Below are 13,263 nucleotides of genomic sequence, written 5' to 3' on the forward strand. Positions count from 1 at the left end.
TGAGGCTTCACCCTTTTCTAGAGAAATTAAATCAATACAATGATTGGTTTAACAGTTTAATCCTTAGTAACTAAATACTCTATCAGATCAGAGAAAGTAGCGATTGGCTGCTTTTTTGAATATTGTGCTGCTTTTAATCAATAATTATTAGTTTAGGATTCTCACTGACAAGCAGAAACTATAAGGTATTGTGATAGAGTAGGATTGTTTCTTTACTTAAGGAAAATGAGAGGATAAAAATCTCATATTTTGAAGAGGGACTCATATTTCACGTGTATGTCAATGATAGATCTTTTAAAGTGTGAACAACAAAATATCTCTAAAGATAGTTTAATGATTTGATGAAAATAGCTTTATCCGTGTGTTTTTATTGTTATATTTTGAATATCTGTTTGATATTTGTAGGCAAAAGATTTTGAAGAATTATGGTGTTATAGAATGTGATCCCTTAATCCTTGCTGGGATGGATAAATCTGTAAGTTGAGAGATCTATCCCCCACCCTCCTGATCTGTTTTAACAATAACTTGAAGATGAATTTGTCCTACTGAGCTGTAAAGGTTTTCATTTTACTGAGCATGAAAGCAAAGCAAATTAATAATTGTGTATAACAATATTTCACTATCCTGCTGTACATTAGTTTTTGAACTTGTTATTAGCCTAGAGAACTTTGTATTCAGATGGAGGTACAGAAGGGCCTTAACACCTGGATTCTTATTGCATTGTGTAAACTTCATGGTGAAGATTTTTGTGCTTTAAAGGACTTTATCTTTTCCTGTTACTCCTAGATAAAAGCATGAAGTTTGTTTTTTTTTTTTTCGTGAAATCATTGAACATTTACATTACTTCTAACATGTTCTTCTGTGTGTTATTTGTAAATCTATTTTCTTTTAAGCATGTTAGTAAGGGGTTATTCTTTCAAAAAGAAGAGGACAGCTCATGAGCATACTGTATTTTAATCTGTTTTTTTTTTTTTTTATTTATTTATTTATTAATCTATGCATTTGTTTTGTGCAGGTTAAGCATATGTTAATGCCTTACATGCCAATGCTAGTACCTCCAAAAAAGTGGAAAGGGTATGGCACATGGAATGGCTCATACTAGTATTTCGTGTTGAAATATCTGATTGGTTAGATTTAATGAGACTTGGCTTGAGTTATTGTGCCATGTTTAAACCCTTCTCAAAGCTGGAGAGAGGTGGACGTTGAGCCTAAGAACACAACATAATATGTTTCCAATGATGAGTACATGGAGTTCTTGCACTTCAGGGCATCATCCTTAGCCACAGTTTCTCATACTTGTAATTCTGTGCTGTCTCTCTCAATCCTCGTTTCTTGACCATTTGATTATGGATTCTTGTGCTTCTAATCTTGTACTTGGTAATCCTTTTCTTAACTCTAAATCATCCCAACTTAAAACTCCTCATCATATTACTTTGTAGGTTGTCAAAAGCTAAAGCTAGTGACATTGGTCATTCACTCTTCTATCTTTATCTCCTGATTATGTTCTTGTCTCTAGTTACATTTTTAATTTGATTTCTGCTAGTCCTCCAACTCGTAGTCAAAATTATTATATAGCCTTCACTTCTGATTCTATTTTTATATGGAATAGGCATATAAGTCGACAATTGGTACATAATATGAATCACGTGGGATTTATTACCTCCAGTCTTCATCATCAGTTGGATGCACCAGTACAAGGTCTCCTAATCTTCTTTGTTGTTGGTTGAGTCAGTCTAAAAAATTTAAAGAAAAGGATTCCTCATCAATCTTATTTGTAGTACTATCTTGTCAGCTAGAAAAACATGTATGTTCTTGTTATCCTTGCAGTGTCTAGTCACAAACTATGCTCCTTTTGCTGTTATTCACTCTAATGTACGATGTCAAGGTTCTGTCACTTGTTTTAAGACAGGTTTTTTGTAACCATTATTGGTGACTTTTCCATTTGTATGTGGATTTTTATCACAATTATATGGTATAATTAAAAATTTCTTTAAAATAATTCTAAATCGGTTTGATTGTTCTCTTTATATTCTACGTAGTGATAATGCAAAAAAAAATCTTCAGCTCCTTGTATTTCTTGTATGGTCAATAGTGGATTAATACTTGTGTCCCTGTCACCTCAGTAAAATGGTATTATTAATATAAACAGTTATATTATGGAAATTGCATGTACTCTACTTATGATTACTATTTCGCCTTTGAAGTTTTGGGCAATATTGTCCTTATTTCATTTTTTAATAAGCAAAATGTTATTTCCCCTAATCAAGACAAGGTGCATCATTCTGTATTGTTTCCTGATGAATCCCTGGTTTATATTCCTCCTCATGATTTTGGCTCCACTTGCTCTGTTCTTGATCTTAGTCTAAGACTTGACAAACTATTTTGCTTGTGTTGTGAAGCATGTTTTCCTTGGCTATTCTAGAGTTTAGAAGAGGTATCAATGTCAGTGTCCTTCTGCGCATCATTTTTTCATGTTAGAAAATATCAATTCCTTTGAAGGTATTCCTTTTCTGCTTCTCAAGCACTACTTATTATTTGTCTCACTTCAATTGTCCATCTACTTTTGTCTTGGATAGGTCAACTCCATTATATTCATAAAGGCCTCCTACTTAGAGGTGTCAATTTGGCCCCTAACCCATGAGCTAGCCCTGGCCCACTCTTCATAAAGCTACCTTTTAGGGGGCCCTCAAATGAGGGGGCCAAAAAAAAGCCTCAGCCCCCAAAGCCCCTCTCTAGTGAGTTAGGGCTAGGGCTAAGGTGGGTTAGGCCCCCCAAATGACATTAAGCCAGAGTCAAAGATCAAGTTGAGCGACCCGGACGAGTCTGAAGACCCAAACAGTCCCGACGAGCCAAACATGTACAATCACCCGGACGAGATCGACTACCTGGACGGGCCTAACGGTTTGGACAAGACAAATGATCTGGACGGGCTCGACAATCCAGACAGGTACGACGACCTGAATAGGCCCAACGATCAGACGGGCTCGACGAACGGGACGGGCCCGATGACCTGAACAGGCACGACGACCCGAACTTGCCCGACAACTCGGACGGGACCGACGACCCGAATAGGCTCGACGACCTGGACGTGCTCGAAGACCAGGACGAGCCCGATAACCTAGACGAAACCGACTACCCGGACGAGCCCGACGGTTTGGACAGGCTGTTGATCCGGACGGGTCCGACGACCCAAATGGGCCCAACGATCCAAATGGCCTGACGACCAGGATGGGCCTGATGACCTGAACAGGCCAGACAACCTCGACGATCCAGATAGACTTGATGACCCGGACGGGCCTGACGATCCAGATAGGCTCGACGACCAGGACTGACATGACCACCCAGACGGGCCCGACGACCTGGACGTGATCGACGACAAGGACGAGACCGACGACCCAAATGTGCTCGACGACCCGAACATGTTCGACAACCCAGACGAGTCAGCTACACGAATGGGCCCGACGACCCGGATGGACCCGATGTCCCGAACAGACACGATGACCTTTTCGTGCTCGACGATCTAGACGGACCCGACCCAACGACCCGGATGGATCCGATGACCTGGACGGACCCGAAGACCCGGACGTGCTTGACGATCCAGACGGTCCTTACGACCCGAACATGCTCGACGACTTGGATGGGTTTGCGACACCGGTGGGCCCAATGACCCAGACAGGCCCAACGACTCGAACGGTCTCGACGACCTGGACAGGTTTGACGACTCGAACAGGCCCGACGGGCCCGACGATCCAAACGGATCATTGGACCCGTTGGGTTCGGCTGGGTCGTCGGTCCCGTCCGGATCATTGGGCCCGTCCGGGTCGTCGGGCTTGTCTGGGTCGTAAGGCCCGTACGGGTCCTCGGTCTCGTCCGAGTCGTAGGGTTAGTCTGTGTTGTCGGGTCCGTCCGGGTCATCAGGCCTATTAGGATTGTCAGACCCGTCCGGGTCGTCAGGCCCGTTCGTGTCATCGGGCCTGTTTGGATCGTCGGGCCTGTCTGGGTCATCGGGCCCTTCTGGTTCGTTTGTTCTGTCCTGATCGTCGGGGCCAACTGTATAGTCGTGCCCAATCAGATCGTCGAGCGTGATCGGGTTGTCTGGCGCATTTGGGTCGTCGGACCCGTTCGGGTCGTTGAACCCGCTTGGGTCGTCGAGCCCATCTGGGTCATTGTGCTTGTTGGGGTCGTCGGGTAGGTCCGGGTCGTTGGGCCTATTCGGATCGTCGTGCTTGCCTCGGTTGTTGGGCCTATTCCACACATAATAATTTATTTTAAAAAATAATATATTTTTCATGTTGAAGATGAAAGTCCATGGGTTGGCCCTGACCCACAGGGCTTTTGTAGGATTTTTGACCCTGTGGGCTTCTTTGATGGGGGCTTTTTTTTTTAATGTAGGCTTTTTTGGCCCTAGCCCACATGGGTCAGGGCCAAGCCCTGTGTGCTGGGCCAAATTGACACCTCTACTCCTACTCCTTGTCTCTTGATAATTCATGAGTGTCGTTTGTGTCATGTCTTTGTTGACACATCTCCCGCAAGAGTTCAGTTGACTTGGCTTTTGTCCCAACCTTCTACTGTGGATTTTCTGGAGTTATTAACTGATCCTTGCATTGCAGTTTATAAAGGTATCCATTTCTCTTCTATTTATGATTTCCCTAGTTCATCACTATTTTTCTCCTCTGCACTATACCTGTGTCTTCATTCTTTCTTATGTCACTGTTCCTAAGTCTCTACTGCTCTTTTTCATCCAGGTTGGCAATAGACTATGATTGATTAGATTACAATTTTAGGCTCCAGCCAAATGTGGACCCTTATTCATTCTCCTCCTGGAATTTGTACCGATTGATGCCACTGGGTCTATGTTGTAAAAGTTGGTCTAGACAGGGTAATTGATAGGATGAAAGCTCATTTGGTGGCTAAAATCTATACCCAAATGTTTTCCCTTGATTATAATGACACTCCATGTGGCTAAAATGACCTGTATTAATTTCTTTCTTTCTATGGAAGCCATGTGACTCTGATAATTGTACCAGTTAGATCTAAAAATGTCTTTAATGGAAACTTAGAATAGGTAATGGAACAGCCTAATGGTTTTGTTGCCCAGGGAAATCCCATGGATGTACATTGTCTTTACAAGGTTTTATAAAATTTAGTCCAGTTGTCTAGCATTTTGCCCTGATTTGGAGGGCAGTAGACTACTCCATTTTTATGTGTGCTCCTCTAACCAATATTTTTATTTGGTTGTTTATGTTCATATAGTCATTTTCAAACTGAAACAATACCGACTGTATCTTTTTCAAACAAAAGATCTAGGTTGGTTGAGGTACTTTCTTGGGATATAGGTAGCTTAGTAAAAGGCAGGAATTGCTATATCTAGTGTACAGTAAATGCATATAAATGTCTTCAAGAATGGGCTTGAATTGATGGTACTTTAAACGTGAAAAACTTTTACCCCTAGATCTTTTTGAAAAGGGAAAACTTTGTAAAACGTCCTTTATTTCTCAAATGAATTGATTTACAAGTTTGAATTGAGTAGCCAAGGAACCTTTAAAGATCTCTTCAAGAATTTAAGCGAATCTCCAGTTAATCGAATAAAAATTAAAAAAATGAAAAATATTAGACAAGAGAGACCACACAACCCTTTTTATATTGATTCACTTTCAACTCTTAAACTACATCAGTCTTGAACAATCAATCCTTGATTGTAGGATTCCACAATAAGTAATATTATGTGTACACTTACAACCTGATCCATTCCAAATCACTTAGACACCTTATCTATAGTACCCCTTGAGTGACTACCTATCTCAAGAACACAATCCACTTAGCTGGAACACAAAATTTGGCTCCTGACTCTTTACACGAATTTGTAAGTAAAAATAGGAAGGATTAAACATACAGAAGCATGCACATCAATATAATCTCTCCAAACATTCTATCTCTCTTTTTAAGTGTAAAACAAGCTTTTTTCAGAGTATTTGAATGATTTTGAGATTTCTCTCTCTTTTTAAGTATGGGCTTGTGTATCATGTGAGGTAGAACTAATATTTATTTATGAGAACACATGTTGTGACGGATGTAATTGGTTACATTATTCTAACTGTTCATACCAGTTTTCCAGAAACTATTCTAAGATTATGTAATCAATTACAATAGAGAACACGTTAATTCTGACTTAAAAAAATTTATGTAAAATTATCTCGCTTGTATCGATTACAACTTAGAGCTCATGTGTACTTAACTGAGTTATGTTTTACCTTATGCATCGCTTACCATTGTTCATGGTTTTACCTTTGTAACTGATTTTCTTGCTTGTAACTGGATATGATTATTTTGTAATCTATCATTCCAAGGAGCATGTTTTCCGTGACATTCAAGATTCTAATCAATTGTATAATAGAACCTTGTTTTCCAGGATTTTAGGACTTACTCTCTAATCACTATCATCTAGGTCCTATGCTAGCTTGCCATCTTCAATGTTTGTAGCTTACAAAAAGCAAAAACTATCTTCAAAACTTCTATGGCTTTTTCTTTTTTGCTTCAAACATTTGACTTCCTCTTCTTTTATATCTAACACAGATGGTCCACATTAGATATTATGTTTTCATAGGAAGTATTTAAGATTATATAATTTGATTTGTATATATGCAATTAGCCTGTTTATAGGAAATTTGTTGTACATTTATAATTAGGATAGATTTTGCTTCATTCCCCCCTTATTTTTGGCTTCTTGTATCTATATATTCATGCATCTTTGTACGGTTTAATCCATTAGAAATATGTGTATTTTTAATCTTTTCATCAGGTCTCAATTGAGAATAACAAATTCGAATTGAACAGCGAACTTAACAACTTATAGCCATTTCTTTTTAAATGCAATTTTTCATCATCTTTACAACCTTAAATTCTTAGGTGCTTCTCTCTCCTCTCGTAAGACTGCATGTCTAGCTTCTGACAACAGTCTTTCCAGGTATGAAAATGGTGGCTATTTGTTCTTGACATCTTATATCATGCGCACTCATGGATCCAAGAAGCAGCAAGATGTAATGAAAAATGTTGGAAGGAAACAATTGCGAAAAGTTTTTGAGGTACTTTATATAAATTTTTATTACCCTTTTTCATTACCATGAAAGATCTTAGAATGTAATTATTCATTGTTACAAATTATAGGAAATTAATCATTGATTCCTGATTATCAGGTAAGAATTTATTGTTTTTCATTTTTTAAATTGATATAAATACATACCATGTTGCCTGCATTTGTCACATTTCAATAACATTTTTTTAATATTATGGTACCAGTAGTTTTGGTTTGTTGATTTGCAGAAGGCTCCTGGTTTTTGTTTTGTTTTCTTTTTTTTCTTGGGTAAACAGTACCTGCGGTCACTGTGTGCCCTTTTCCTCCATCACCTAGTGTCATTTTCCTTTGGTGACTGTTAGCGACCAGAATCACCCTCCCTTGGCAGCCACCAAGCTTTGTTCATCACTCCATTCCACTGTCTCACATGCCCACTCAAGCAGCTTCTTCCAAGCGTGTGTTTCACGTGCTTGTATACGCCCTCTGCCTCCTTCCTCACACCTAGTCACATCCATGTGTCCCTTTTGGGTTCATTCCCATGACTTCCAACAGTGCCCTTTAAAGTACCGCATCTCTCCTGCAATGACTTTTACCGCTGTTTCGCCGATTCGTAGTGCAAAACTGGCCAGGATAAACAACTACAGCTCTTGGGCTGCTGCTGTTAAGTTGTGGTTCTGGGGTCAAGGTCATGCCAACCACTTCACCAAAAAGACCAAAGATATACAAACCCATCACTAAACAAACTAGACGGTAGCTTTGCATAGTGTTCTCTGGTTCTCCATTGATGTTAAATTGCAGCCCAATACCAAGTTTTTACTATCTATTATGATGTTTGGAACAAAGCCAAAGAGAGTTTACTCCAATGATGCTCATTGCCTAACAGCTTTGTCTCCAAGCTTGTTTCTATAAAGCTGAAAACAATGATATACAAACCTATCTTGGTAAGCTCCATCGATTAATTTTTGATTTTGATGTAGTCATTCCTTTCACTAATGACACCGACAAACATGATAAACATCGTGGAAAGTTTTTTTATGGTTCGTTCTCTTGCTGAACTTCCTCTTGAGTTTGATTTTGTTTACAATCAAATATTATCCAACACTGTTATTCCATCTTATGACAATGTTAGTCAACAATTAATTCGCCTTGCAGTTTCTCACATGTTTGGGCAATCTCTTGAACTTTCAATAAATTCATTTGCCTTTTACTCCCACTTTACCTACTGGGTGGATGAAGTGGAAATCATGGTGACTATCGTGGTCAACATCGTCATTGCAACTTTTGTCAATTGTATGGCCATATTGAGGCAAATTGACATACAAAGGCCCGATAACAACTCAAGAAAACTAATATTGCTCAAGTCGTTTCGCCAGGAGCATTTGGTGAGGTCTTAATTTTTGTTGATGCCTACAATTAGTATCTCCAATGCGAGGCAGCCATGAAACATAGACAACCTCTTGCCACCGTTGCTCGATCTAGTAATCATGTAGCCTTTGTTTCTTAGTCTTCCTCCCTTGGACCTTAGATGCTTGACTCTAATGCCTTTGATCATATATTTGGTAACAAGTCCCTTTTCTATGATCTATCTTATTTGGAGTCTTTGCCTGTTTCCCAATGTACTTGGTTATTCTTAGTGAAAAATCGTTTTGATGATTTTTCTGTATTCCAAAGTTTGTCAATTGAAATTCAAAATCAATTTGGCACTTCTATTAAAATTTTTATGCATTGACAATGCTTATAAATATGTCTTGCTAGTTTCAGTCTATTTTGAGTGTACAAAGTATTCTTCATCAAACATCTTGTTCTCACATTACACAATTGAATGGTGTCACTGAAAGAAGGAATTGACACTCAGTTGAAATTGCTTGTATACTTCTTTGCCACAATGTTCATCTTTGCTTCTAGGGTGATGCGATTCTCATAACTTGTTATTTACCGCATGCTTTCCTCTACCTTTAATAATTAGGTTCCACATTCTCTCTTGTATCCAACTAGAGGTCTTTACTATATTCCTCTTCGTGTCTTTGGTTGCACATGTTTCCATGACCTTACTCCAAGTAAAGATAAACTTTCTGCCAAATATTTGAAGTGTATTTTTCTTGGTTATTGTCTAAGGGCTATCATTGTTTTTGTCCTCTTCTCCATTGTATTTTATTCTATAAATTGGCATAATACATACTATGGTCTGCATTTGACACACAACATTTAGATAACATTTTCTTTTTATAAAAGTAACATGGGAATATTCCAAATGAGCGGTTCCAATTTTTTTATGAAATACTATTGTTACTTTCTTTTAACTTTCAATTTTTGTAGTCTCCTACATTTAAAGGTGCTTTGGACTTTGCAGTTAATTATATCTTAAAATCTTATTTTGGTACCATTCTTTTTAATTTTCCTTGTACAAAGGCACAATTCTTTTTTACACTATTTCTTTTTTAGTCTCATTTTGATAGTATGCTTTTGGTGTATAAGCTTAACCTATTTTTCTTTTAATGACAAATTTTTGTAGGCCCTGGATACACTTGGCAGCACCAAATGGCGAGTAAATGGAAGATTACTTGGTGTTGTGGAGCACCTCTGGGCTGCAGGAGGTAACGTTGCAGGTTTGATTGACCGCAAAGATGTAAGCATAAACAGTATACAACTTTTAGAGATATCTTTATACGTGTTTTGTCTGTTTTTCAATTTATTTTAAAAATTAGACGACAAAGATAAACAAATGAAAGAAAGTTTAACATAAACTAGTTAAATATATATTCACCTGTATGCTTCCTCCTTTTTTCATCAAATGCTTGAAGTGTGACGAGTTTTCAGCATTACCTATTCTATGTAGTTTGTCTGACCTATATATGCCAAATTCACTTGTAGGTTCCTATACCAGAGAGGCCACCTATAGAGGAATTAAAACAAATTCAGGAATGGAAGTGGAGTGTAAGGAAGGCAGAAAAAATTAATCTAGAGAGACATTCTCTAAGATGTGACACGGAACTCAAGCTTTCTGTAAGACATCTCCTCCAATTGTCAATACTTTTCTATTTTATATTTTGAAGAATTGAAATTTCCAATTTTATATGTTTCATCAGTGACCTATGGTCTTGTCTTGATCTTGCATAGTACAGTGTTGGTTCCATTTAATCATGAGTTTCATAATCTCAACTAAATTTTCAATAATTATTTTCTATTCCATGTTTCACTAACTGGATAATAATTACAATATACATCTGAAACAGGTGGCTCAGAAAATGAAAGAGGAGGAAGGCTTTCATTATCCCCACAATATTGACTTCCGTGGTAGAGCATATCCCATGCACTCTCATTTGAATCATTTAAGTTGTGATCTATGTCGAGGATTGCTTGAGTTTTCTGAAGGGCGCCCATTAGGAAAGTCTGGACTACACTGGCTGAAAATACACTTGGCAAATTTATATGCTGGGGGTATTGAAAAGCTGTCTTATGATGAACGCCTGGCTTTTGTAGAGAATCATCTCCGTGATATATTTGACTCTGCTGATAACCCTATTAATGGAAATCGGTGGTGGTTAAGGGCCGAGGATCCTTTCCAGTGCCTTGCTGCTTGTATTAATCTGTCAGAAGCCTTAAGAAGCTCGTCACCAAATTCTGTTCTCTCACACCTGCCAATTCATCAGGTATATGTTTCATTGGAAGCCTTAGGATTGAAAAATAGATGTTTTAACTTTGTAGACTACTTTTATAAGTTATCAAACCGACTCCAAGCTCCCCCTGTGGGCTTATGATGCATAGAAATTTCTGCCAGATCATTAATAGAAATTATGCTATCTAAATAGTAATACAACCATAAGAAATGTCTGAATATATAAAAAAAAAATGAAATTTTGTACCAAAATTCCTACAATGAATTGCATGGTAGGTTCTTCATATTGGAAATCATTGTCATATGTATCCAGCTTTCGGTTTAATATTTTGATAAAAGGACAGTATCATTTGTTTTGTCAAGTATTGCACTTGCCTATAAAGTGCTTGATGTCAGTACCTTCCTAGTAAAAAAGTAATGTAATTTGCTTGTAGGTTCTAACAAAGCCTGAATGCACCTTGGGGTGATGAGTGAAATTTTGGTAAAATGGTAGGATACCTGGAAAACTTTTCAGGCAACACAATCTATCTTTATGGAATAACAATCCTTTTTAGAGGAGAAATTGGCAAGGGACGTTGTCCACAATGTGACTTGTATAATCAGTCTCGTTCCTTCGTCTGCTTCAGTTTCCTTCTCCCAAACCTCTCATTCAACCAAATTTAACCCTGATAAAGATGCATACATCATATGCTTGGAGAGAACATTGACTGCTCTATTTAAACTTCCTAGTTTGTACTATACTTCAAAGTCAAAAGCGGGAAATTTTGGAAGTTCATTCAAATTGATCCTCCCCAATAACCCTTTAGTCAATAAAAAATTTCAAGCTCCTCTGATCTAATGTTATGGTAAAATGCTGACCAAGAACATAATGTCCCTGTTTCTGCACTGCCATCACAATTGCCATCAACTCTCTTTCATAAGCAGATTGTTATTGGACCCTTGGAGATAACGGTTGCATGAAAAAGGAAACTGGTCTTCCTTATTTTAACAACACTTCCCTCACTCTGGTGTTAGTTTCAACCGTAAATGGTGTGGAGAAATCTGGCAGCCAAAATGGCAAAGTCATGGTATTTTTGAGCTGATTGAAAGCATTTTCAGCCTCATCAGACCAATGAAAGTGGTCTTTCTTGAGCAGGTCTGTAAGAGGTAATGCAATCACCCCGTGCTCTTTTACAAAGTGGCTATAGTAGCCTGCATTCCCAAAAATATCATCAGTCCTTTTAGTACCTTTGTAATTGACTAATTTAGCATTTTTTTCAATTTCTTTGGATCAGCTGATACCCCCAAAATCACACTTTGTTTTATTTACCATCAATTCATTCTTCTGTAATAATTGAAAGACCTTCCTTAGTTGTGTCACATGGACTTTCCTCATCCTTGTTATATTTTAGTATATCAAAAAAAAATTCTGTAAATTTCCTAAGTATCGTTTAAAGATATCATTCATCAAGGCTTGGAATGGAGAAGGTGCATTAGTTAGACCAAAATGCATTATCAAATACTTGTAGTGATTGCCATTCGTCCTAAAAGTTGTTTTAGGTATATCCTCCTCCTTCATTCCCACAAAGCTTGAATCTTTGTGGGAAGAAATCGCAGGAAATCTGGTTTTGGTTCTAGTTGATAACGGGGCAACTCAATTTCATACAAAATTGGTAGAAAGATTAGGGTTACCATTGGCACCTACAGTACCAGAACGTGTGAAGGTGGGAGGAGGGCAGAGAATTAAGACTAGTTGTGCGTGAGAGCTTACAAGGGCAGCTGCGTAAATTGTTTTAATGATGACTTTTATGTGTTGACTTTGGATAGGGAGTACAGTTTTGGGCATGGAGTGGTTAGAAGACATGGGTGATATAAAATCTAATTTCAGAGATTAGACATTGAGAATTTAAAAGGATGGAGTTAAGTGTAGGATTCACAAGTTAGACGCAACAGAAAGGATTGGGATTCTAGCACATGCCAGTGATGTTTTGGAAGAGTTTGAGGAATTTTTCCAAGAAAAACCAATTGTTCCACCAAAAAGGATTCATGACCATGCTATATTGTTGAAAGAAGAAGCAACAATCCCCAATCTCAGGCATTATAGATATCCTCATTTCCAATAATCTGAAATTGAGAAGCTAGTTGTTGATATATTAACTGCTATTATAAGGCCTAGTCCAAACCCTTATTCCAACCCAATTATACTAGTAAAGAAGAAGGATGACAGTTGGCATTTTTGTGTGGATTATAAATAAAGCTTGTAAACAAGGTAACAATTCCTAATAAGTTTCCTATTCCATCTAATTGATGAATTGTTGAATATGTGGGGTGCAGTAATTTTTATCAAGTTGGATCGGAAATCAGACTACGAACCCTGCCATGCTACAAAGATTCAAGCTTTTGAGTTAGCCTTCTGGTATAATCTCCTCTTTGTCTCCGTTCATCAACAAAAAGTGCAAAGACCATCATCTTGTTTAATGAATATGGCCTACGGATCCTTACTTCCACACAAATCTCTTTCTTTAGACTTTTGTGAAAATTTCACAGAAGTAGACCAGCTGGTTGACCTTTGATGAGCTCGCTAAAATCTCAGATT

General features: G+C 38.0%; 1 protein-coding gene across 3 annotated transcripts in view; it reads left to right on the forward strand.

Moving 5' to 3' along the window:
- Nucleotides 1-13,263, forward strand: part of LOC114177804 (DNA-directed RNA polymerase 3, chloroplastic) — a 30,055-nt gene that overhangs the window by 2,987 nt on the left and 13,805 nt on the right. For all 3 annotated transcript variants that reach the window (XM_028063349.1, XM_028063348.1, XM_028063347.1), the window contains exons 4-9: nt 406-475; nt 1,016-1,074; nt 6,965-7,082; nt 9,585-9,698; nt 9,944-10,075; nt 10,306-10,722. In XM_028063349.1, the coding sequence (XP_027919150.1) occupies nt 406-475; nt 1,016-1,074; nt 6,965-7,082; nt 9,585-9,698; nt 9,944-10,075; nt 10,306-10,722 (910 nt within the window). The remainder of the gene's footprint in view (nt 1-405; nt 476-1,015; nt 1,075-6,964; nt 7,083-9,584; nt 9,699-9,943; nt 10,076-10,305; nt 10,723-13,263) is intronic.

Source organism: Vigna unguiculata, chromosome 3 (genome assembly GCF_004118075.2).
Source record: "Vigna unguiculata cultivar IT97K-499-35 chromosome 3, ASM411807v1, whole genome shotgun sequence".
NCBI lineage: Eukaryota > Viridiplantae > Streptophyta > Magnoliopsida > Fabales > Fabaceae > Vigna > Vigna unguiculata.